Here is a 24,405-nt window from a genome sequence, read left to right as displayed (position 1 = left end):
TGGAGAAAAAGCTACCAGACCAGGATGAGAAGAAGACGACATCTGAGCTAGACAGCTGACCCAAGACACCGGACCAGGACTGTATACCAATTACTTTGATAATTTCTCCAACCTTTGATTATGATCTACTCCACTTGTTAAGTTTATGATAAATTACCTATGTCTAGTACTTCTGTGTTACCTTGGTGGGTTTCCCTACTCCAAGGCTCTAATTAGATAGCCCTCAGAAACGTTATTCTAAAAAGAATTTATAGTTCTGTTTAGGCCACTGTTGATCTTACAATGTGGGAGATTTCAACTGGCCAATTAATACCTGCTCTGACCCTGACCATAAATATGAACTTTCTCATAGGATCAAACTCAGAAACACAAGCAAAATTTTAACCCAAAAATACAACTTCTCGACTATTAAATTCTTACTCGTGACTTTATTAACGTTACTAGCTGTATTACTTATATCCTGTCTATTTTATAAAATTGTTGTCTGTTACATTTCCCAATGTGTAACTAGGCCCACAAGATTGATGATGGCTAAACATCTTGAAGAAACAGATAAAATTTATAACCCTGAATAAAATAAATATAATAGTGTGATTCTATTTATGGGAATGAGCAAAGATGGGTAAACACTTTCTGTATCATAATAGACTAGTAAGACAGGTGATCCAGAGAAGTTTTAGTATCAACAGGGTCTGACAAAAAAAAACTTACACCTTGAATGGCAACTTAGAAGATTCTTCACCTGAACTAGGAATGAGCCATCCTAGCACCGTGGGACAAAATTGGTCATGAAATTTCTCTCAAAATATTGGTCAAATTTAGGACCAAGTGGGAGCACTGTGAATGAAAATACTACAATGTGCATGAAAATACTGCAACCATGACAGTAAACAAAGAATGCTGAATCCGAGTCATCAGCGGCTGCTGCCAACCCCCAGCGAGTACATGCCTACAGCCCGGCCTCTCAGCCACTCACAGTGGTGCCCTCTGAGCAGACTCAGAGTAAGAAGGGACAGGATACTGGCCCTAGATAGCCAGGGGCTTGCCAAAGGAATGAATTCAATGACTCAAATGTTTGCTTCTCACCATACATAGAAAAGCAGTAAATACTTGAACTTGAGATATCTGGTTTTCTTTAGATAACAAGCAATATTTTATTGTTCCAATTACCTGGTCTTTGTTGTAAGCTTCTATATATCCTAGCTCCTCCCCTACCTCTTGGGAGCAGTCCCTCAGAGTGATCTGAGAGGCTGTCATCCCGGCTCGAGTCCTCCAGCCAAATAAAACAAAGCCCTTAACATATAGGCTGAACGTTTATTTCAATGACGTTCCAGAATAGACACAACTCATCAATTCTGTAATGGAACACACTGAATCAGGAACCAAAGCGTGTTTTAGTCCAGAAAATCTCCGGGTTCCTATTTCTTCCTGTCATTATACAATCCCTCTAGAACTCATTAATTTGCTGTCTGCTCCTCTGGCAACAAAACTCGTAGAAGACTCAACTCAGCAGAGCACCCTGCTGGGGAGAACACCCCGCAGAAGCACTGCAGGCTGCCTGCCCTCCTGCACGCTCTGCTGACCCTTGGTGTCCTCCGTGGAGACCAGGCCAACAGAGCTGTTCCTAACAGCTACAAATTCGCACACGTTAAATAAATCATTTTATTTTATATGATATTTTACGTATATACACATCTCTGAAAACAACTTTGCAGAAGCTCAAATCTTCAACATCAATCCCCAAAGGCAAATCCGGTCCCCAAGAGGAAACAAGACTTAAGACGACGCTAAGGCCTCCAAAGTCCTCTCAAGGACCGTCAACCAAACTGCCTGCAGGTCTGCAGCTGCAGGCTGTTACATGTCTGCTTTTAAAGCAACCCCTTCCTTCCCTCGGGTATTACAGTGTCCCTCTATGCCCTCCCGTCTCAGGGTAAAAGCAGCCGTTGCAGAACCTTGCAGGGAAGCACTGACAGGAGTCGACAAAGAGGATCAGAGCTAAGCTAATACTTCTGATGACACGACCTTGTCACTGTGTCACTTTACAGATGAAGATATATATATAGAGAGGTGGGGTGATATTGCTCAAAGTCACACAGCTAATAAGTGGCAAAGTCTATAACTCTGCTCTTCCCTTCGGCGTGACGCCCCAGCTGGGACGCCCACAGGGTTGTCTCATGCCTGCCTGAACAATCCTCTCCTGTCACTCATAGCCCACCACAGGGTCTGACCCTAGCCTGCCTTTTCAGCATCTATTTCCTCCAGTCTCTCAGGAACAAGGCCGTTTGGGCCACTGTATGACTTTCGGCTCCCGGAAACATCAGTGCTCATGCTGGTCTTGCCTGTGCATCCGGCCCGCTGCTCAGAGGCTCTTCCTCCCCTGCAGGAGGACGTTTCCAGTCTCTGCAGGGACACCTCCTCAGGGGAGCCCTCTTCTCGCTCTCAGCACGGCAGGGCCACATCCCGAGCTGCCCCATTAGGACAGTGTGCGCCCAGGTCTGTTAATCAGACCAGCAGCATCAGAGCTAGGGATTATGCCCGGGCTACCCTGCAAAACTACTGCCCGCCACACAGCCCCCAGCCAGCAGGTCACCTGGAAGTCACAGCAAGTGCCCCACCCAATCCAGAAGCCTCTTCATTTGCCAGCATCGCTGATGACTGGTTTCCAAACTTTGGTCAGTTTCGCACAAAACAGCACCTTCAACCGGTAAGCAGAGGGTTTCGCTTCTGCTCCCCATCCTTACTGGTAATGTCAAGGAAAACAAAGAGGCCTTTTCTCAACACTTTTATAATGACACCCTCCCACCCACAATACTCATATGCTCAAGAGCTTTGGATCCAAGTGATTTTCTTTCCCTTATGATAAGCGGCTCAAAACACTGCGGGATTCCTTCTATTTAGAGGGTATTTGTACTCAGTTTATCGGCTTTAATCTGTTTTTGTCTCTCTTCAATATCCCTAGCAGTTGCCACCTCTTACTCCCTTCAGCAGCCTCCCTCCCAACATCTACTCTAGGAAATCAGCTGTGATGAGGGGCCCTGGGGCAGTCACAGACGATGCAACTAAGGCAAAGAGAGGGTCCATAATTTGCCCGAGAAGATCAGCTTCAACCCCCAACAATGTGTGTCACGTCCCTGTGTTTAACTCTTATGCTAAGCAAGATAACTTTTTGTAGATTATGGTTATAAACAGATGAGGTATAAAAATACATACAAGGACACACATCTACTCTAAGATGCTCACTAACTCCACTATTTTGTTTCTACTTATTTCTATTAAAAAATATTAAGAACCTCTGCAGTCAGTATAGCAAAATGTTACTGGGCTTTAAATCCAGAATATAGAGGTGTTAAATGTGTCATTACTCATACTTATTTGTATGTTCACAATACAAAATTATTTGAAAGTCTCTCTCACCTCCCCCTACTCACTACTGGCTCTCACCTGAGCTCCCAGACCACACATCTAACAACCTTTCACTTTACCCACAGCTGAACTCATCAGTTTTCCCCCAGAACTCCCTCTGCAGCTTTCCCTCCTCAGAGCACAGAAGGACCATCATTTACCTCATTAATCCACCCAGAAACCTGGGCCTTACTCCATCCTGCATTCACAGCCAGCCTTCATCCTTTCCTTTTTACCATCTAAACATGCCTTCAATATGTTCGCTTTTAAACACTGACCGTCCCACAGCTCAAGTGGAAGCCACCAACACTGCCCACCTGGACTCACGAGTCTCCTAAGTGGCCCCACAGCCGCTCTCCCCTACTTGAGACAAATGGGACTGTGCCACTCCCGCGCTTTTTGGACTCTTTTAAGACCCACTCTTCTTAGAAGAAACTCCAAGTTCTTCACCAGGTGAAAGTCTTTGCCATGAAATTGTCACCTCAGGGAGGGCAGGACCCGCCCTCTCCCCTCGGCCCCACCCTCTGGCAGAGCATCAGCTTGGGAGGACCTGCTGAGCTACACCAACCTGTATTCTAAACCTGGTCTGAGTTCTTAGCAAACTGCTTCACTTATCCATACAATTCCAAGGTAAATTAGAAAGATTTTAGATGTTGAGCTAGACTATTGATTTTGGGATTTTGCACTAGCAACCTGCAAGGACATGTTCTAAAGATTCTGTCTTCTTAAAACCACACCCAGGTTAAAGGAGTATTTGTGGAATGTCTTCGGAGGAAAAGGGACTGTACTTTTACAGGCTTTATGTTTTATAACATGAACAACCCGGACAGGGTCACAAATGGAACCGCCTCACAAGTGACAGAAGACAGGTGAGAGGCACAAAGCAACAGGTTGCAAAGATGGTAAGAGTAAACATGATTCTCCAACCCCCCCAAAAATTTTTGAAACAACCAAAAATTCTGAATTTTAAAAGTAAAAGAGTATCATATAGAGAAATGAAATAAATAATGCTCTTCATCAGGGTTTCAAGATCTCACTCCAGAGTTTTTAGCAGGCCATACTGAATCCTAGCACAGAAAAATCAAATGGACTTGTAGTGAGAAAGTTCCAGGAAAACTGCAGTAATTCCTCCACTTGTGTAAGGACATACACTCACCTGCTGAAGGTGAATGTAAACCGCATTCTGGATAAATTCGAAAGCTTCCAGGCTCCGCTTCTGGATGCCAAGGACATGGACAGCTTGGAAGCATGCTTCTAACTCAGTCACCGGCATTTTTACACTGCAGGGGAAACGGAGGCACCCAGTCAAGAGCAGAGATGTTCCTGTCGTGTCTCACAGGCCGTGCCTCGGGGATTCAGTGCCCTGCAGCAGCCCGGCCCCAGGCAAGGACCAGCAGCGTTTTCCACCCAAGCAGGAGGGGCACTGTGCTTGAGAAAGCCCATCTCCGATGGGGGCAAGAGGGGCTGGTGGGGTTCAGTGAACCTATAAATGCCCACAGAAATATGCCTGCATTCATTCAAGTGATGCAAACAACTGTAGCAGGCTATTTAACAAAATTTCAATTGTCAGTGGAAATTTTGCCATTCCTTTCCGCTTGTCCCCTGCACTCTGAGACAGGCTTAGGCTCTCTTACACCTGCAGCTCTGTGCAATAGTTGTGAAGTCATTTTACTTTACAGATACCACGGTTCTGCCCAGGGTGATATCCAGCCCAGAGAGGTGGCCCAGGCCAATTTAAAGCTATGTGGCTTGCGTGCAGGGACAATTACAGGAGCTGGTTCCGGAGCCAGGCCCCTCCCCACCTCTGCTCCCCTCTCTCCCGAGGCTCCGCTGCCAAGCACTCAGGCTCCGTGATCTTAAGTCCTACTCTTCTACTCTACTCCAAACCCTTTTCCTTTTCTTTTTTTTCCCTAATTATTCCCAGCTGGAGTGATTTTTCAATCTCAATATCTGAAAAAATTCCTGCAGCCGAAAAAGAGGTCTCCAGAGGTCAATGCCCATATGCTGGTTCCTGAAGAGAGCCCCTGGCTACGGGGACCCTCACCAACACTCACGGGGCATCAGAGATGTTGCAGGGTCGGCCACCCCCTACAAGAGTTTGCTGTCACCCCAATGCCTGCACAGCATCCCTGCTCACAAAATATAGTTGGTACACTTATCGGTTATTAAGAAGCAAAAATACAAAATTGCTCATATTTCTTACTAATATTATCTATGAAGCTGGAAACGGAATTGTAATAAAATGTAACAGTTTTTACCCTATGTTAAATCTGTTCCTTTGAGTTTAAACCTGTGCCCTGTTTCCTAGGCTCAGACTTGGTAGCTCTGCACCATTTGAAAAAGAAAGTTGCCTTTAGCCTGAAATCTGCAGGAAAGCCTATTCTCCTGGCCCTGATCTTTAAAAATGTTAGCTCATCTGCACTTCTGTAGAGATGGCAAGTTGCATAATAGAGAATAGCCTTTGTTTTTTTGGAGGATTTACAGGGGTACCATGATTTGATCCACATGGACAGCTGCAAGAACAGCGGATTCAAAGGACAAACAATTCATAAAGCAAGAAGTATGCAACAACCAACCACAACCCCGCCCCTTTTTAGTATAAAAGGAGACTGAATTCTTACTTGGGGAAGATAGTTCTCCAGGACATCAGTCTGCCGTCTTCTGGGTCTGCCAGCATTGCAAGTGAAGTCACTATTCCTTGCTCCAACACCTCATCTCCCGGTTTATTGGCCTGTCATGCGGCGAGCAGAACGAGTTTGGACTCGGTAACAAAATGACTGCATTGGAGGTAGTATGTCTCCAATGTTTCCTCGTTTCCAATATGTAACATGCACATCATTTATGATCTAGTGCAAATAATTCATCAAAGACAACCACAAAAAGAAACTATACTCACCTAGCTATCAACACTGAAGTCACAACCTGTCAATTTTATATGATGTTGAACAACACAATGGAAAAACCTAACATAGGGAGTTGATTCCACGGAAATAAAATTATTTCTACTCCTTCAATACTTTTTCTTTTCTTTTCTATTTTATTTTGTTTTGCTTATTGAAAGGAAAATAAAAGTCAAGTCATTTTATTTCACGTATTTTTGTTATAGTTACATTCTTTAAATACTACAAAGAGATTTAAACTGCAAAAAAAATTGTTCATATATTAGTATAAAGATATATACACAATCAATGGGGATTAGGAAAGGAATGGACATTTACTAAAAATCCACTGCAATCTTGTCTTTTACAAGCATATCCTGGAATATAAGCTGTATGATCCAGGGGGCCCCATCCCCATTCTCACTGTTGAGTCCCTTAGCAATCAACTACTAAGGCACCAGCATAGAACCATGTGATCAGTATTTTAGGAATAAATTAGGGAATTAGCACATTCAATTCTAAAACAAAAACCCTAAAATAAATACTGAACTTATTTACAGATAAAGAAAATTGGAACCAAAAAAGTAGTTATTTCCCCAAGGTCACAAAGCTAATAACTGGTAAAGACAAGATTTGAACTCATCTGCCTGATTCTAAAAACTAAGGTGGAAATCCCATTCGACTGGGGAGGGTCCAGCAGTGGAGCCTATCACCCTATCTTTGTTCAGATCTAGCCTTAGACAGCCTGAGACAGCACCCCATTCCTATGGAACTTGAGGGCAAATGATAACAATAAGGATTTTATATCCAGTAGTTTGTTAGGTCTCATTTATATAAAGTGTCAGCAGGTCAGCAGAAAAACTCTGGAAAATATGAGTGGGTCCAGAGCTTTCTGCTGATTAGTAACTCAGTCTCTCAGGACATAGTGACCTTCCCATGAGAGGCCTCATGGACATAAACTAAAGGCAGCTGAGCAATGAAAACTAACAAGAACCTGGAACTCAAGCAAGAAGGTTCCCTGCCATCCCCCACCCAGTTGCCTCTTCACCCGCATGGACACGATGGCAGGAGACCCAGATTCTTGTCCAAGTTACATCATCAAGGATTCTCATCCATAATAATGTATGACTCTATGCCGCCTTATGTCCATTAAAACTCAAATATGATAACACCAATATCTCAGCAGAATATCTATGTCTCCACTTCCTGTCTTCTAATAGGAGAATATTTTTATGGACAAAAAGCAGAAATCCAATTTAAAAAACCATGCACGAAGCCAGGTGAAATTCTGCTTAAGAGACTGCTCTCACGCTGAGTAAATGAAAACTCAGAAAAAGTGGCCCTTCTCCCTCAGTAAATGGGAGGTAGCCTGATGTGTGTGTGTGTGTGTGTGCACGTGTGTGTGTGTGTAAATCAAATACAATGAATTCTGGGATGTGTACAGTTTTTTTAAGTCACTGTCATTTCATGGGAATGAGCCAACATTTAAATAATTTGAATCTAGTGTTCTGAGAGAGTCTCGGGCTCTTGGTGGAGGAGGTGAAAGGGGAGAGTGAAGGAGGAAAGAGGTACATGAAGCAAAGAACTAAGAATACTGCCAGGGAAAGGCAAGACGTTAGTTTTGTTCTTCCTTGCACCACATACAAATTAGGGACTCGCTTTCTGCTGATGACTTATCGAGCACTGAGTTGCAGGAGAAGAGGGGACAGCTCATTGCTCACTGAGCTTGTGACTGTACGTGGCATCTTATAGACACAAATCATTTACCCTGATCAAACACTCTAGCAGCAGGCTGTAATTCTTCTGTTTTGAGAGACAACAAAGCAGGAGTTCAAACAGGATGCATAACTTGACAAAAGTCAGAGGTCCAGTAAACTAAAGAGGATTAATTCAAACTCAGATCTGAATGCAGAGTCTTATCTTCCCACTCCCAGGACTGGAAAATCCTTAACACAGGCTCCCCAGCTCCCCTGCATTGTTCCTGGCACCAAGCATTTGCCATGGCAATGGTCACCATTTCTCACAGACACAGCGCTCTGTGCAGCAAATGACCTTGATCAGACCTTGATCATCTACCTGCCACGCCCACCAGGCTTCACCATACAGGCAGGAAAGCTGGCTTTCAAGTGCATACAAAGCCATTCCTTGTCTAACCTGGGCTCTTCTGTGGTTTCTCCAGCCTAAAGGCAGCCATGAAACTGCTCACAGTTTGTACATGAGCCACACTACCTCTCTCCATCTGTCTCCCCACCTATACTACTTAGCTATGAACATTTTGAGAATCTTCGACACAAATTTTTAAAAACAAAAAAGAAAGGATTCTGGAACAACTACTTAATACTTACAATTTTAAATGACAAATTACATAGTGAGTATTTACAAACCGAATCTTCCTTTCTAAATTTCAGTTTTAAGCGTTTAAAAATATAATAGCAAAAAATTTTCACTTACAAAATTGACAAAAACATAAACAATAATCTGGAATAAGTTAAAAAATAATGCCCATGTTCTAAATGGAGAAACTTCAGGGCTGTACTGAGGGGTAAAGTAAGAGGTGAGAATGTAGAGACATCAACAAATTGCATGGAGGAAAGCAGTTTTGTAAAGATGTAAGTTCTCATCAGAATAATTCAAAACTTACTGAAAACTCCCATGACAACTCCAATCTGATTTTTTTTTAACTTGAACAAAATATTTTGGAATTCTTCAGGAATAATAAAATCATAATACTAGACAAGAAAATTTGGGATGGAAGAAAAGAATGAAAAAAAACTCAGACTGCCAATTATTAAATAAATTTTTACAATATGTAAGTTATGGTGCTGGAGTAAGAAAGGCAGATTGACAGAAGGGAACCATGAGCTCAAAAAGAGACTCTAGTGTACATAAGTATTTTGTAAAGGTGGGATTTCAAATCAAAGAGAAAAGTATGACTTCAGTAATTGTCCTGAGACAATCAGACAATCACCTAGAAAGAATAAATACTATTCCTCTCATAAGGACCACAAGATAATTTACAGACAGTGATGTAAATATAAAAAAGTACTAATAACAGCAAATACAACACTTTGCTCTTATTAACTCAACTTACCCTTACATTAACAAGTACTATTATCATCTCCATCTTAGAGATTAAAAAAAACCTACAGAGGAGATTTATTCCAGTATAAGAAATTATTTTTAAGAATAATTTCAAAGATAAAACACATAAGGAATACATTTATTATCATAAGAATATTTTGAGACACTACCAAAATTAAAATCCTCCTAAACAAAATGAAAGGCAAGAAATGACAAGAAAAAGCTCTGTGATACATGTTGTTGAAGACAAGAAGTTAATGTTCATAACATACAAAGAGCTGTCACAAACCAACAAGAAGCTCCCCCACTTAAATGTGTGCAAAGGATAAAAGGAATCATTCATTTTAAAAAAGTCAAATGGCTAATGAGTGAAAAATGCTCAATACCTCACTGGTCATCAAATGCAAACTAAAACAATGAAAAAGCACTTTTGCTCATCATATTGGCAAATATTTTTAAAAGATATTCTATCTAGTGTCCATCTGTGGGAGAAGAAACCATGAGCGACATTTTCAGAGGACGACATGACAATGGATATGTAAACTCTGAAAAACGTACGTACACACTGACTCAACACCACTTCTACGAATCGTTTCCTCTAGGAAAAAACAAATTTAGTCCAAAAAGATGTACCCATCAGGGCATTTACACAGCACTGTTTACAATGGTGGGAAGAAAAACTGAAGTGAAATCATATCCAGCAATAGAGAATTGGTTACATAAGTAATTGTGCATCTTTTCATTCCCCTATGGAAGGAATTTCTAGAGTTACTTGAATGGAGTCTGTGATGAATGTAAATGTCACATCCAGGGACTAAATTTCCAGAAGCCTTAACTAAAGGAATACTCATAAAAGATCACAGGAATGTCTGTACAAGAAGGATGCCAGTCAAATATCCTTTCTGACAGTGGAAAATGGAGAAAACTTAACTGTCCACCATCAAGACAATGATGCGTTAAATCACGACGAGCTGCGAGCAATGAGGGAGCCGGCATTTCGCCGTGGTCCAGGGCCTTGTCCACAGCATTCTCTCACCAAAGGTGTACGTGGGAAAGAGACCACACCCGCAAATCAGGAGACCCCTCCACTCTATCTGAAAGGACCGGGTGAGTCTGGAGTGGGAGGACGTCTATGATATACACCTGAGTGATTAAAGCGAGCTGCAGAAAAACATATAGTATGGTCTCATTTTTAAATAAAGCATATATACACACACGTATACATGGAATTCTCATATGTGTGTATATATGTATGTCATAGGCATAAAGGTCATGAAACATATATATCAAATTTTCAACAGTTTTTACTCTTCGGAAATAAGGGGAAGGGAGGTAGGGCCTTCCTCTACCACCACAGTTCTCTTTTCAGTATTTCAGTTAAGTATACTTGGAATTTAAAAGTTTATTTAAGTCCGAAGTAAAATGGACAATGCCTCCACAAGGCAGAATGCTATACTGTTCATCAAAAATCATGCCAGAGGAGATAGAATATTGTAGAAAAACATATAAAAAGCCGAATGGAAAATGGAGGTGTCCACACAGTAAACAGTCACAGAGTGCTCTCTGGTTTTTTATGACAGAGGTGATCCACACTGATGAAAATATACGTTAACGTGTTAATTATTATCTTTGAATAGCGGGACAAGGATAGCCTTTTTTGCCCCCTTTTTCAGAGTTATTATTTTAAATGCACATTCTTTTTCATCTGAAAAAAAGCATTTTTAGGTGTGTAGTACTATGCATTGGAGAATAATACAAGAATACTTAGAGAAACAAGTAACTAGGAGACAAAGCAGCAGCATCACACAATGTAGGACGGGCGATCCTGATTAACACCACGCAGTTACATAAGGACCCACAAAGTGAGAGCACCTGCTGTAACAGGGCGTGGCCCCCTTCTATTTGTCAGCAGTGTCTTCAGGGCTGAGGCAGTTCTGAGCACGGCCAGTGTCAGTGCTGGTGTCTGGATGGATGCCACTGGAGGTGAAGGCACCTGCAAGCCGAGAGGAAGAACAGAAATCATCCTCTGCCTTTTCTGTCTTGTTTCTTTGTTACTTTAAAAGAGAGCCATATATAAGATAAACCGTGTATCTCCCCAAATGAAATTTCAGTAATGAAACCGTTTTTAAAGACTTCACAGCTTATATTCTGCCTATAACTGTCTTTTCAACAAAGATCATATTTATTAAATGTTAATTAACTCAGTTAATTAACTCCCTGTTGAAACATTCTAGTAAAGAGCATGAACTGCAGTATGTAAAAGAACCACACCTGCAGTGACTAGCTCAGCTGTCTTGACGGCAGTGCAGTCAGCCCCCACCATCCCGTGGCCCTGAGCTCCTGATGCTGGTAAGAGATTACGCTGCCGCCTCAGATGGAGAGAAACGGTGAAAGCATTTCTTGAACCCTACAGCACTGACAAAACATAACTGACAAATCCCAGGCCCCTTTGAGGCTCTCATTTTCTGTTTCTGGCCAACCCCCATCAATGAGCAGAACCACCCAATCCCCGAGCCATGGGACTCACGTGGGAAGCAGTTTTGGAGAAATTTCCAGGTATAGAATGTAACCAACTATACATAGAACTCTGAAAAAAGAAAAGATGCCATACTCTGATTTTGGAAGACACTCAAAATATTCTCCTAAGCCTTAGTAGCTGGAAAGGCTGGGCTTCTCCTAAGTCACTTATTTATTTCACAGCCAGTAAGCATCTCCCTCAAATCCTGCTTCCCTGTGTCTGCTGGGAGCTTGAAACACACTGCTGCTGTCGATCTTATAAGTCACATGGCAGAGGCATGTGTCTCACGCCTGCAACCCTCACACAGGCTCGCCTCCTAGCCTCACTGTCTGAACTGGGCCCCATTTTCTCACCTGTTTATTTGGTATCTGTTCTTCTGTAAGCTACCTGAAATGCGTTTTGGAACATGTCAGAAGAAGCAGTGGGTTGAGAAATGGACAGATTGAGAGGTGAGAGATGGGCAGACAGAGAGAGAGACTCCAAGAAAAGGGGAACAAATAAAATTTCCTATGCAAAACCCTCTTCTAATCAGGGAAGGAAACCACCACGGAAAAGTGTGAAGAGGCAGGTAGCTTAGGACTGTTTCCTGGATTCCATGAAAAGTAACACCAAGAGATGAGAGGGTAGAACTTTAATAGTAAAAGAAAAAAAGCACGCATGCTTGAAAAATATATCTACAATATGTACTTTCTAAAGAATAGACTGAAATCAGCAGGACCCAATAACACTATACTTGGGTATTTACAGAAGTGAGAATCCCATCTCCAAACCACAAGGCATCCCTTCAGAGCACTGACAGTCTACATGGGGCGGTCATAAAGCCATCACCGCAAAAGCTATGCTACCCTGCACTTACGAGGAATGAGCAGCTGTGCTCAGGCTGCCCACGCGCGTCATTTACACCCCACAGCACCTCTACGGGGGGGACGCCTAGCGAGCCCCGTCTCTGCAGGACAGAAAACCAGTTCTGGAGAGGCTAAGCCGACTTACCAGTTCTCCATCTCACAGGACTGGTCTCTCCAGAGCAGGACACGAACTCGGACCCACGATTGTAACCATGGTACTACAGTGCTTTGTGTGCTGTTTGTGTGTATAATACATTTGTTTCTATCATGAAAGGTTATTTAATAAATGATCGGTTGTCTTGTCTATCTCATTAGCTCACAATCAATCTTTATACTGTTGAATTGTACTCTTTTCCCCTGAAGAAAGGAACGGAAACAGCGGGGGTCAGAAAGAGGTGGGGCTCCATTCTTTATCTGGGATCTCATCTCATTGAAGTCCCCAAACAGGGAAAAGGAGCAAATGTTCTCTTTATCTTTTAAAGAGAGGGCTCCAGTGATGGTGACTTATTCAATTACAAAATCAAGGCTGGGGAAAGGGCACATGCAGCAACTAGAGCAGTATCAGCTGTAGGAAGGTCAAAAGTGCTCATGGGAGGGCTCAGGGGGCAGCCTCATTTAATTTCAATCAATAAAACAATAACAAACTCTAAAAATACTGGCCTACAATGGATTAGCTCTTTCTTGACATCTAGCAAGTTTCCACAGCCCACATGTAACATTATCGGGAACCAGTGAAAGGAAGAGTCCACAGACAAGGAAAATCAATGCCACAGGCAGGCTGAAACCCAGGCTGGAGTTTAGGAAGAGAAAGGGCATAGTTAAGAACTGGGGAAAGGCTGGGGAAAAAAATCATCACAAGGACTCTCAAGCATCATCCAACAATCATATAATCATTCATTCAAGAGAGAGTTACTGAGGTCGTATTCTGTGCAAGATTGTACAGCGGGTGAAGCAAGAGCGCAGCGTCCATGGTGGCAGCAAGTTGCGGGGCTCAAATACACTTCTGATCCCAGTACCTTGCACACTTGTCCTCAATATAAAGGCAAAGATAATTAAAGTAAAATAATACTCTGTAAACTCAAAGCATTGTTGAAAAAAAAAGTTAAAGAAGACCTAAATACCAGGACAGACACTCCACACACATTCCCCTATCAAAAGAAAGTGCTCTTGGAATGGCAGTGCTCCCCAGAGCGATCCGTATATTCAACGTGGTCTCGATCACAATCCCAGCGGGCTCCTCTGCAGAAACTGACTATCTGCTGCTACAATTCATATGGGAATTCGAGGATCTCAGTAACCTATACGTACTTGAAAAAGAAAAATTTGAGAGGACATATAATTCTCAATTTCAAACCTTACAACTGTATCTCCAGGTGAGATTAGAGGCCATTGTGAAGTTATTACTGTGTTAATCCTTATTTACTAAATTCTCTACAATGAATATTACTGTTACAATAAGAAAAATAAAAAGTAAGTTATCCTTTAAAACATGCACACCAATTCATTCATTGGGAAAAATTATTCTATCAATTAAGAGATAAATATCTATTGAAAAAGGACAACTTAAAAACAAGAGTGCATTTGCATTTTTCATAAATTGAAAACTGAAAAGCACAAAGACGTCAAGTTTCTAGGGAGACCAATGCAACATATTAATAGTTATTTTCAGAAATTCTAATTTAACAATGAAAACTCTGGAAAGGGAAAATCGTGACTGAGAGCCAACTGCAAACACATGGAGAGCAAAGGCCTAGAAATCACAGTTCCTTTAACTCTGCTCCTAACACAATAGGAGAGGAAATTCCTCACTGAGGGGACAGTGGAATCCCATGCATAAGACAGGATACACAGTACAAACTGCACTAGAATTGGGGGTGAATTTTTTAGAAGAATTCTAAAGTTACAAAATTGCTGAAAAACTATTAAAACACTGACAGAAAGATTAAAACACACAGTCATATATATTATATAGAAACATATGTAGTCTGCTCCCATGTTGCATTTAAATACAAATATATTTGTTCATTTATGGGCACTTATGACTTTATCCCTGGTAGAATATTTCAACTAAAACAAATAATCAATATAACATTCCTTTGTCAAATCTACTTGATAAGTTACTCTGCTATGTAAACATAATGTGTCTAAGATAGATCTAAAATTAGTGAAAAAGAGCTTTGTATGGCTTCTTGAACTATTCTCAAAATTCAAAGCTTAATTTTAAAACAGATCTGAACAGTAATTCTATATTACCTTTCCCGTCGTGAAATGAACAACACAGTCTGTTGTCAAAATTCTGTCCTTACAATGATTCACGAGCACCGTATCCTCACAAAACTGCTGGACAGCAAGGCACTATCCAGACACTGTGACCCAACAAATGAAACACAATGAAGACAGTGACCCTATTTTGGAGGGCTTATAGTCTGTGTCAACACCAGGGTTTTATTTGATTGGTTTGATTGGTTGGCAAAATAAAATCAATCAAGTACTTTCTTCTTTGAGCATTCTATAAGTCATGACTCTGCTGTTAGTGTCATGAGCAGGAAAGACTTAAGCATGACTTGATTAGATCAACTAGCAACAATCATCACTGGAGAGTGAGTAATAAAGAAGTTTACAGATAGCAATGCTTCTCCCTACATGAGACCTAAAATAAATCGACACTGATATCCGAAAAGAAAATGAGAATTTGAGGTCCCCAATAAGAAAAAAATCTAACAAGAAATCAAAAAAGTAAAGATTTTTTCATTAACGTTTCCTGGAAAGATTGGAGCATGGTGGTGTTGAGCTCAGATGCTAGGGAAAAACATGAGGGTCTGAATTCCCACAGCACTGGGTAGCTTTGACACTAATATGTCAGTCAAATTCTCTGCACCTCAGTCTCCGATGCATAGACTGGGGACAACAACCGCACCCATCTCCTAGAACGGTCCTAAGAATTAAGTTATTTTATATATACAAGTTTTAATAAAATACATCAGATATTAAATATTACCCCAAAAGCAAAAGGAAAAATGAAAACAGAGATAAATTGGAGTTCATTAAACTTTAAAACTTTGCTTCAAAAAACACCATCCAGAAAGTGAAAAAACAACACTCAGGAGAAAATTTTTTCAAATCATTTATCTGATAAGGAATTTGTGTATCAAAAAAAAAAATTCCACAGCTCAACAATAAAAAGGCAACTCAATTAAAAAAAGAAAAAAGAATCTGAAAAGATATTTTTCAAGGAAAATATACAAATGGCCAATAAGCACAATGAAACGGTGTTCAATAACATTAGCTCTAAAGGAAATCAAGTCAAAACAACTAGGAGAAACCACTTCACATTCACTACAATAGGTTAAAATCAAAAAAAGATTAACAAGCACTAATGAGGACACAGAGGAAGCGGAGCCCGCAGCCATTGCTGGTGAGGATGTAACACAGCGTGACCACTTTGGAAAACATCCTGGCACGTCCTCAGAGAGTTGAACATTTGGCTTCTGAATGATCCAGCAATTCTGCTTCCTGGGCACACAAGTAAGAGAACTGAAAACAAATGTTAACATAAAAACTCCTACAGGAATATTCACCATTACTTTTCGCCATTAATTTTCAGAGCCAAAAAACAGAAACAACCCAAATGTCTATCACGTGATGAATGGGTAAACAAAGGGGCCCAGCCATACAGTGAAATATTATTCAGCAATAGCAAAGCATAGAGTACTGACCCAGGCCACAACGTGGACAAACATTGAAAACGTTACTCAGTGTGAAAGAAGTCAGTCAAAATAGATGGTTCCACTTACATGAAGTGACTCGATTTGCATGAAATGTTCAGCACAGGCAAATCCACAGAGACAGAAGAGTGGCTCCCTGGGGCTTGGGGAGGATGGGGAAGTTGATAATGTCTGCTTATGCGTACTGGGTTTCCTGTTGGGGGGAAGAAAATATTCTAAGATTGACTGGGATGCACATTTCTGGGCATAGAGTAAAATCCGCTGTACATTTTAATGGGTGATTTGTATTAAAACTGTTAAGAACAAAAGCACCTCGGATTAGTACCTTCCATAGTAAATGCAAATTGCTAACATTTATTACAGGAAGAAGAAACTGCCCTCAGCATGAAAGCAGGAGATCAGCAAATATTAGTTAACTGAAATTGGACAAGAGCATTTCACTTGAAACTGTTGCTGAGTGTACAAGAAATATTCAGACATGACAAGGAAAATCAGTTTGACATCACGAAGAAGCATTCTGCTTCAAATGCAAATCAAGGATTCGGCAAGCCCAGCTGCTACAAATGACCAGAGAAGAAACCTGGTTCTTAAAACAAGCACCAGAGCCAACAAGGGAATGGTGGTGAGGAAAGCAGGCGGCCTAAAATCTGGAACAGTGTGCTACAAATAATTTCTCCACTGAAAATTCAAAAATAAAATGAAAGTGATGTAATGCTGTGTTGAACTCACGTGAATGGGCTTCCTGCAGTGCTTGACAGTTCTGTAACCCCGAATGACTCAGGAGAATCAGCATGGCTCCTGGGAGTCCCCAAGTAACTGCCCATCAGCACGCTGACCACCATCACATCTGCCAGGGTTGAATTGCAGAGAAGAGAGCAACCTCTGAAAGGCACAGGGAATGTTGACAAGGGAATAAAAGGCTGCGGTCAATCCTGGGACAGAGGCCCTGTGAGCAGAGGCCAGAAGGCTGCAGGTGAACTGGAGTGGCCCTGGGGCAGGAAGGGACCACAGGGGAGCATATCTCAATTATCTCCTCTCTCTCCCTCGGGTAGGAGGGATAAAGCCTGCATCCTTCTCACCTGGAACTGTGGGTTCTGGCTGGCGGAAGTCTTACCGACACGGAATGAATTTCTCAAGACTGTGGAAAAAGGAAAGAAAGCGAGAGGGATTAGGGAGCCAAATCCACGAGTCTCTCAAATGCTCCCATATTTATTGTGTATAATCAAAGTAAAAAGTCAATAACAGTTGTGAGATAGTAGGCAGGAACTTGGGGAAAGAAGGGATGAGACAGAGATTGTAGACTCCACCATGAGTACTAAGGCTTAGTTTACCTTTAGGGAAGTCATGGGCTGAGGGGAACAAGATACATTTTTTAGACATGTTCATTACAAAGCAGACCACCAGACCAGCCTGGTCCCTGTTTTGGGGATAATAGACTATCTAACACCACGCAGGCCTGGCGTTTATAGCTGAGGGCCTGGGTCATTGCTCTGCAATAAGCAGTGTGCTATCTATAACCTCAAATATGCAAGCAAGGCATTGTCTCTGCTTTTTATGGCAAGGAGACAGGAGTGAGGATGCACAGGTGTTTGCTTTAAAGCAGTTAATAAGCACATTTTTTTTCTTAAAGTTGACAGGCGGCTGGGATGTGTTACAACTTGTTAACTCAATCATGGGCTCCCACATGGAACCATTATGGAGGACATCCTAGGATGACAAATCCTGGCTCTGGATCTTTTCCTGCCAGCTTCGGCCACTCCAGCAGGGTCTAGACACATCCCTGAATAACGATCCCACAGAACCACCTAAACTCTTAACTCCTGGTGCTTGAAACTTAATTTTAGCTCTACACAACTTAATGTAGAAAAGTTTCAGAAATAAAAGATATTATATTCTTTTTATATCTCATCACTGATTTTTCTGATTGCTCTAAGCTGCTTCTACATGGTAAAGCACCTAATTCTGCAGGTGAATTCAGTACTTTCCTTTGGGCATAACTAGACAGTCTGGGCTGTCTGACTTCTATTAGTCAAATACCGATACACTTAATTGATTTCTTTGTTCATCAATTTCAGCCTGGAGGTTAGGGTCTATCACTATTTTCCTCAGCCCACCCTCTACTCTTTTCTCATCAGCATCTCAGGCCTCCTGAAAACAAAACAAAGCATTTGTTTCCCTTCATCTACACTTTCCACAAAGGCAACAGGAATCATCATGCCTAGAGAATGAATTCAACACAAATGTTAAAACAAAAATCTATAAACCTGAAGCAACTCCATCTCCGACTCATGATACACAATGACATGAGAGTAAGTGTGTCAGGTACAAAGCATGCGTGAGCCTGACCACCTCATTTCTATTCTTCAAAGGAAGGAAGGTTTTCGTATTTTTTATTATCATTCTTTGTCATTGTTTCTGATTAAGCCAAAAAATTTTTTATGAAATAATTAAGCACTGCAATAACAGATTTTCGCTGTATCAATTACAGAAGGAATACAGAGGGGATAGGAAAACCCACCTCTGTAAAAAATGCAAAATTCCTTCCCCTGTTAAGAACACGAATACAAAATGCAACAGAGAATTCAAATTCTTGTGGAGAGGACAAAAGCCACAGAATCAAAGCAAAGTCATTATTATGACTCAATCCAAAATTCACTGGACAAACGTGCTCAATGCATTCAAATAATTTTTAAGGCACACTGCAAACCATTCACTTAATTATCTACAGGCTAGAGGAAGAATTTCCCTCTATAACAGACAACATAAATCAATAGGTTGCCCCACCAAACAAGGAACAAACATCAGGTTTTTTGCAGTTCTGATAAATCAGCAAGTTTTAAAGATCAAAATCCAGAAATTTTAAACATTCATTCACACCAGAATGAATCAAGCACTTAAAAAAAATAAATAACCCAAAGAAACTAAACACATTGATCACGTACCTGGATCAATGAGAAATTCTTGTACAGCTGGGAAAAAAAGAACAGTCTATAGACTTATACTTGAAAAATAAAACTACTTTTAAAGATAACTGCTAAAACACATTTCATCATTCATGTTGCCTTGAAAAATCTGAGGCACTTGTCTCTGATCAGAAAAGCAATTCTGAGTATTAGTATGTTACAATTCAGTGCCAGTTTGCTTTAGAAGAAAAAAGAAAAGCTACTGTTTCTCATCTTGCACAAAGTTTAAAGAACCTCCCTGCCTCTATCTCCTCCCATTTTCTAAGCTCATGCTCCCCAACCCTTCTGAAACAATTATGAGAACCTCTTATTCCCACCAATATGCCAAATCACAAAAGAGTATCAATTTATTTGTGTAAATATATACCTACACCTTGAACTGGAGGAGAAAGATTTCAGAACGCTATATGGAACTTATTGCTACATTCCTGAAATCACACACATACACGTTCACAGAGACACAGACATATACAAACTGAATTACTGGGCACTTCACAAGCTAAGGACTTACAACTTCTAGAAGATAACTTTGTAGTTAGTTTAAAATACAAAACGGTCAGCTTTTGAAAGCCTTGAACATTGCAAAATCATCCAAATATCAATGAGATCCAATAAGCCTTCTCTGCAGAATGTAATTCCCCATGATGGCAAAGCAGACCCTAAGAAGTAGTGGATCCAAGACTCGTGTTTTTCACTAGCTATGATCGTTTTAAAACACGTAAACAGATTTAGAAAGGTATGTCCCCATGACATTTATTCTTATTGAGATGGCATATGTATTCAATTGTCTATGCAGAAAATAGGACCCATGATGGTGTTTAAGAAATATTTTGTGTATTGAAATATTTATTTTTAAGTGCAGACAAGGAGGGTGGGTATTACTCCATTGTAGAGCACCTTTTGTGCACGCACATGTTCCTGGCTTCAATCCCCTGTACCTTCATGAAAATAAATAAATACAAGTGCTTACTTAAAAATAAGAATATATTTATATAAAAAAATAAATGCAGACTAAAAACCACTGCAATCTAGGAGCCACAATTATAATAAAAAACAAGTGTTTCTATCAAATATTGACTATACGCCAATCACAGAGACAACCAAAAGTCACACCTGACAACCATCACGTGTGAGTCTCAGCAATCCTACTAAGTAGACACGGATGAGAAACCCGGCTCTGCGGATGAGGAGACGGAGCTCGGAGGAGCCAGGGACACTGACCGTCCTGCTCCCCGTGACACCGCGTCAGCCCAGGGCAAGCGCTGACAGAGCTGCACTGAGGGGACACCCAGCTGCATGGAACCATGGGGGATTGGGGAGTCCTAGAAAATACTCAAAAGTGTTCAATGAAAAACCAGCTCAAATATGTTACTCTGTGCCCCATCCTCTAAACACAGAACATGTCTGGGACCTTTTTGATGCCTCCGTGTCCTTTCTGCCATCATCAGTTACGTGCCCTCTCAGCGCGACCAGTCATGAACTGGACCCCATACGAAGTGCACTCAGATGGAAGAGCTTTAAAAGCTGTTTTATGAAGTTTGTAAGACTCTGTCTATTCCTCACACAGGCGGTCATCCAGCACTACTCACCGGTGCGGATGTACCACCTGAAATCACACCTTTCTGCTTTTTAAAATCCCTTCATGTAATACAGACTTTTAAACAGCAAAGAAGCAGCTCAACCATAGACAGTGGACATCTTTTCACCAAACGGACTCAAACAGCCCATCGGACTACCTGGAAGCCCTTTTCTTCTATTAAACCCACTTCCAGGTACTTCATCTGATTGGTGGACTCGGCCTCTGAATGGCCTACTCAGAGAGATCCCATCCTCACATCCGGGGGTGGGAGAGGACCCTGCTGCTGGGAGAAATCAGTGAGGAAGGTGGACATCCTCCAGCCATTTCTGCACGGGTAGAAATGCCACATGCTCAGAAATTATTCCGTCAGCACCCCTCGGCTCCCATGGACTGGTTTCACATTAAGCAAACTTATGACACACTGATGCAAGAAAACCAGAAATTTAATTTATTAATGTAACAGGAGATGTGAAACTACAAACCAGATTGAAATATCAGAGTTCAACCATGAGTACAGATTCTCCTCCACGGCCCAATCTCGGGCAGGCAGTCACATGGCAAGCGTGGACAGAAGCAGAGCAGGAAGGGTTTCTAGATTAACTCAATGGACTAAATTTCTGTTATAAGAACAGATCTACTGCCTGGAAAACAATTAATGCCAATCACGGGGCACACTCCATGGACAGTGGCTGAAACACGACTGTGAGTACCTGTATAACTCCACTTTCCCTGTCCTTTCTGGTCTAACTGATGCAGAGGTACAGAGATCCAGGGATGCAGATACCTGTAAACACCCAAAGCCCATCCCTGGGAGCCTGGAAACCAGATAGCCAGGATTTAAATCCCAGCTCTGCCACTTACTAGCTCTGTTACCTTGGCCAAATTACTTACCCTCTGTGTGCCTCAATTTCCACACTGTAAACCTGGGATAACAATCAAATCTTTCTTACTCACTTGTTGTGAAAATTGGAGGATTCATTTCTGTAAAACTCTCAGAAAAGAATGTAGCACATTTTTGGTGCCCAACAAATTTCAATTTAATAAGAAAGTGATTTACAAGTCTCCCATCTAATCATCTTCTGTGTTTCATGACTATTCTGAGTCCCAAAGGAAATCCTTATTTCCCCTCTTATAAACTCTTGAGGAGCACCCTTCTGTTTCAAGCCACCACCTGTTTAATCTGAGGGGGGATTCCCTCCTCCCCACTCCTCTGGTCCATGGGAGACTGCTTCTCCCTTCACACCCCTGACCACTGGCCCACGGCTAGCCCTCCTCACACTAACAGATTGAGGTGTGAGTCCGGGGAGACAAGCAGGGCATATGAAAGCTTTCCTTCCCCTCCAGTGTTGGCCACCCTTAGGAAGCAGCCGGGATGCTCAGTTCCATGGCAAGACAGTCCTGTGCATTATGGGTCAGAATCTCTCAAGGGAATGCTCGCTGTGGACCAGAGTTACCTGGGACTGCGTAAGTCTCTAATTCTGGGACATAGTGTCATGACACTCACTCTCCCACAGCCCTGAATTTCATGGAGAACGTGGCTTCATCAGTAATAAAGGAGACATTTATCGCCTGCCTGTTCTTCTTTGTCATCTCTCAGTTGGCTGCTGGACACAACATGTGTATAAGTATTGGGTCCCCTTAAGCCCCAACATATATGAAGTAACAAAAATTCTGTGGCTTAACATTGGTTCAGGGCGACTGTGTAACTGTCCTGACTCTGCTGATGCTAAATTATGTGTATAGGAACTATGGAACCTCCTCAAATATCTTTCATCATAAAACCAGCTTTTCTTATTTTCCTGTTTCTCAGTAATTGCCAAAGAATATCAAATGATGGCTTCACACCAAACAGCAGTTAAGATTATGAGCCCTCTTGTCATACACACTGTGCTAAACACTTTACATAATTTCTAATTCTCACAATTCTACAAAGCAGAAATGAGTGTCCCCATCTCACAGACGAGGGAAAAACTCAGAAAGAACTGACTCAGGATCACGTAGCTCAGTGGCAGCGCGTGCACGCAAACCCAAGTCAAAACACCACACCCTTTTGTATATGTACCAAATCTCCTACCACCCATTGACACACAGCGGTGGGGATAATACTTAGGGAACTCAGTACACTTTTCAGCTTTAAGGTGCTCCAGAGGCCGCTTCTAGCTCTTTTATAAAATCCCGGCTCACTGGTTTCTAACACTGCAAGAAAAGTCCGATGTTGCAACTGTTTGCACAGGAAGTCTGAAATGTTCACAGCGAGATGATAGAATAAAACTAAGACATAAGCAGAATAATAGTTCCAGGTAGTCAGACATACATGGACATTGTGCTACCCTGAATCACTAAGCAAAGGAATCAAAAAAAAAAAAAAAGTTGTTTAAGACTTCCTTTACAAACAGGAAAGTTAAGACTGTAAGAAGGTGTAACAGCGCCACCTATGGCTTAAAAGGCCTTCCTGGTTGCCTGGAAAGGTGCAACACAAAAATTGCCTGTGGATCAGAAACAAGAATCAGATAACTAAAAGCTTATGTAGCACATACTGCTCTCCTAGTCCTCATGTCTTGCACTGTAGCAAAAACCAACAGACCTGTACTAGGCCTATATTCATAAAAGTCATGTCTGTATTTTTCCAACAGGAGGTAATCTAAGTATCTTGCAAAATACTTCTCAAAGAGCCAGGAAATCATAGAAGTGTATTGAAATACAAAAACATTTATTTACATATTAAAACAGCATGAGCTTTTTTCTATTAAAAAAGCTGACATGTCAAATCAATGTTTTGATATTTTAAAACCTATTAAGAGTGCAGAAAAATAAATCAAAATTTTCTTTAATCACAAAAGAGAGAAGCTTATTCCCTGAAAATGATCAATGTGGATTTTTCTAAACTTAATGCTTCTGGTCAGAGTCCTACGAATTTAAATGTCTGAGTGTATAGTTACACGGCAGCATGAACACTGAGTTGTAACAATACACATTCTGTGTAAATAATCTTCAAGGTCGTCTGCTTAAGTCAATTTAACTAGTCCCTGTCTCAATAGAATGATACAGATTTCATTAAAACTTCATACTGCACGCACACACACACACACAAAACCCTGAATCCTTGTTACTTTAAGCCATATTCATATATATCCATATTGAATATGCATCAGAAACAAGCCACCCTCTTTAGTATTCACAGTTGATCCTTCTAAACTATCTGTCATTGTGACAGCACATTTTTACTAAGCAGCTCTTGGATGCTTTGTATACAAGGCGTCTACCTCTCACAGTCAGACATGGTAAACGGCATCACTCAAATTTCACAAATGAGGAAATATACTTAAGCCATGGAAACAACGTACATATTTATCATCAGGAAAGAAAAGAGTAAAGATTTTACTTTCAATATGCACTGACAAACTTTTCCTCCA

General features: G+C 41.3%; 1 protein-coding gene across 1 annotated transcript in view; it reads right to left on the bottom strand.

Moving 5' to 3' along the window:
- LOC140699560 (uncharacterized) overlaps positions 1-24,405 on the bottom strand; it is a 91,516-nt gene that overhangs the window by 49,535 nt on the left and 17,576 nt on the right. The window contains exons 4-11 of the mRNA XM_072972212.1: positions 19,393-19,419; positions 17,530-17,588; positions 17,180-17,297; positions 16,520-16,643; positions 11,890-11,949; positions 11,235-11,355; positions 6,024-6,133; positions 4,559-4,682 (exon numbers count right to left, since the gene is read on the bottom strand). Of these exons, the coding sequence (XP_072828313.1) occupies positions 17,292-17,297; positions 17,530-17,588; positions 19,393-19,419 (92 nt within the window). The 3' untranslated portion in view covers positions 4,559-4,682; positions 6,024-6,133; positions 11,235-11,355; ... (1 more) ...; positions 16,520-16,643; positions 17,180-17,291. The remainder of the gene's footprint in view (positions 1-4,558; positions 4,683-6,023; positions 6,134-11,234; positions 11,356-11,889; positions 11,950-16,519; positions 16,644-17,179; positions 17,298-17,529; positions 17,589-19,392; positions 19,420-24,405) is intronic.

This window comes from Vicugna pacos, chromosome 11 (genome assembly GCF_048564905.1).
Source record: "Vicugna pacos chromosome 11, VicPac4, whole genome shotgun sequence".
Taxonomy (NCBI): domain Eukaryota; kingdom Metazoa; phylum Chordata; class Mammalia; order Artiodactyla; family Camelidae; genus Vicugna; species Vicugna pacos.
The sequence above is the reverse complement of the archived record's forward strand: the minus strand, read 5'-3'. Positions and strand labels throughout refer to the sequence as shown.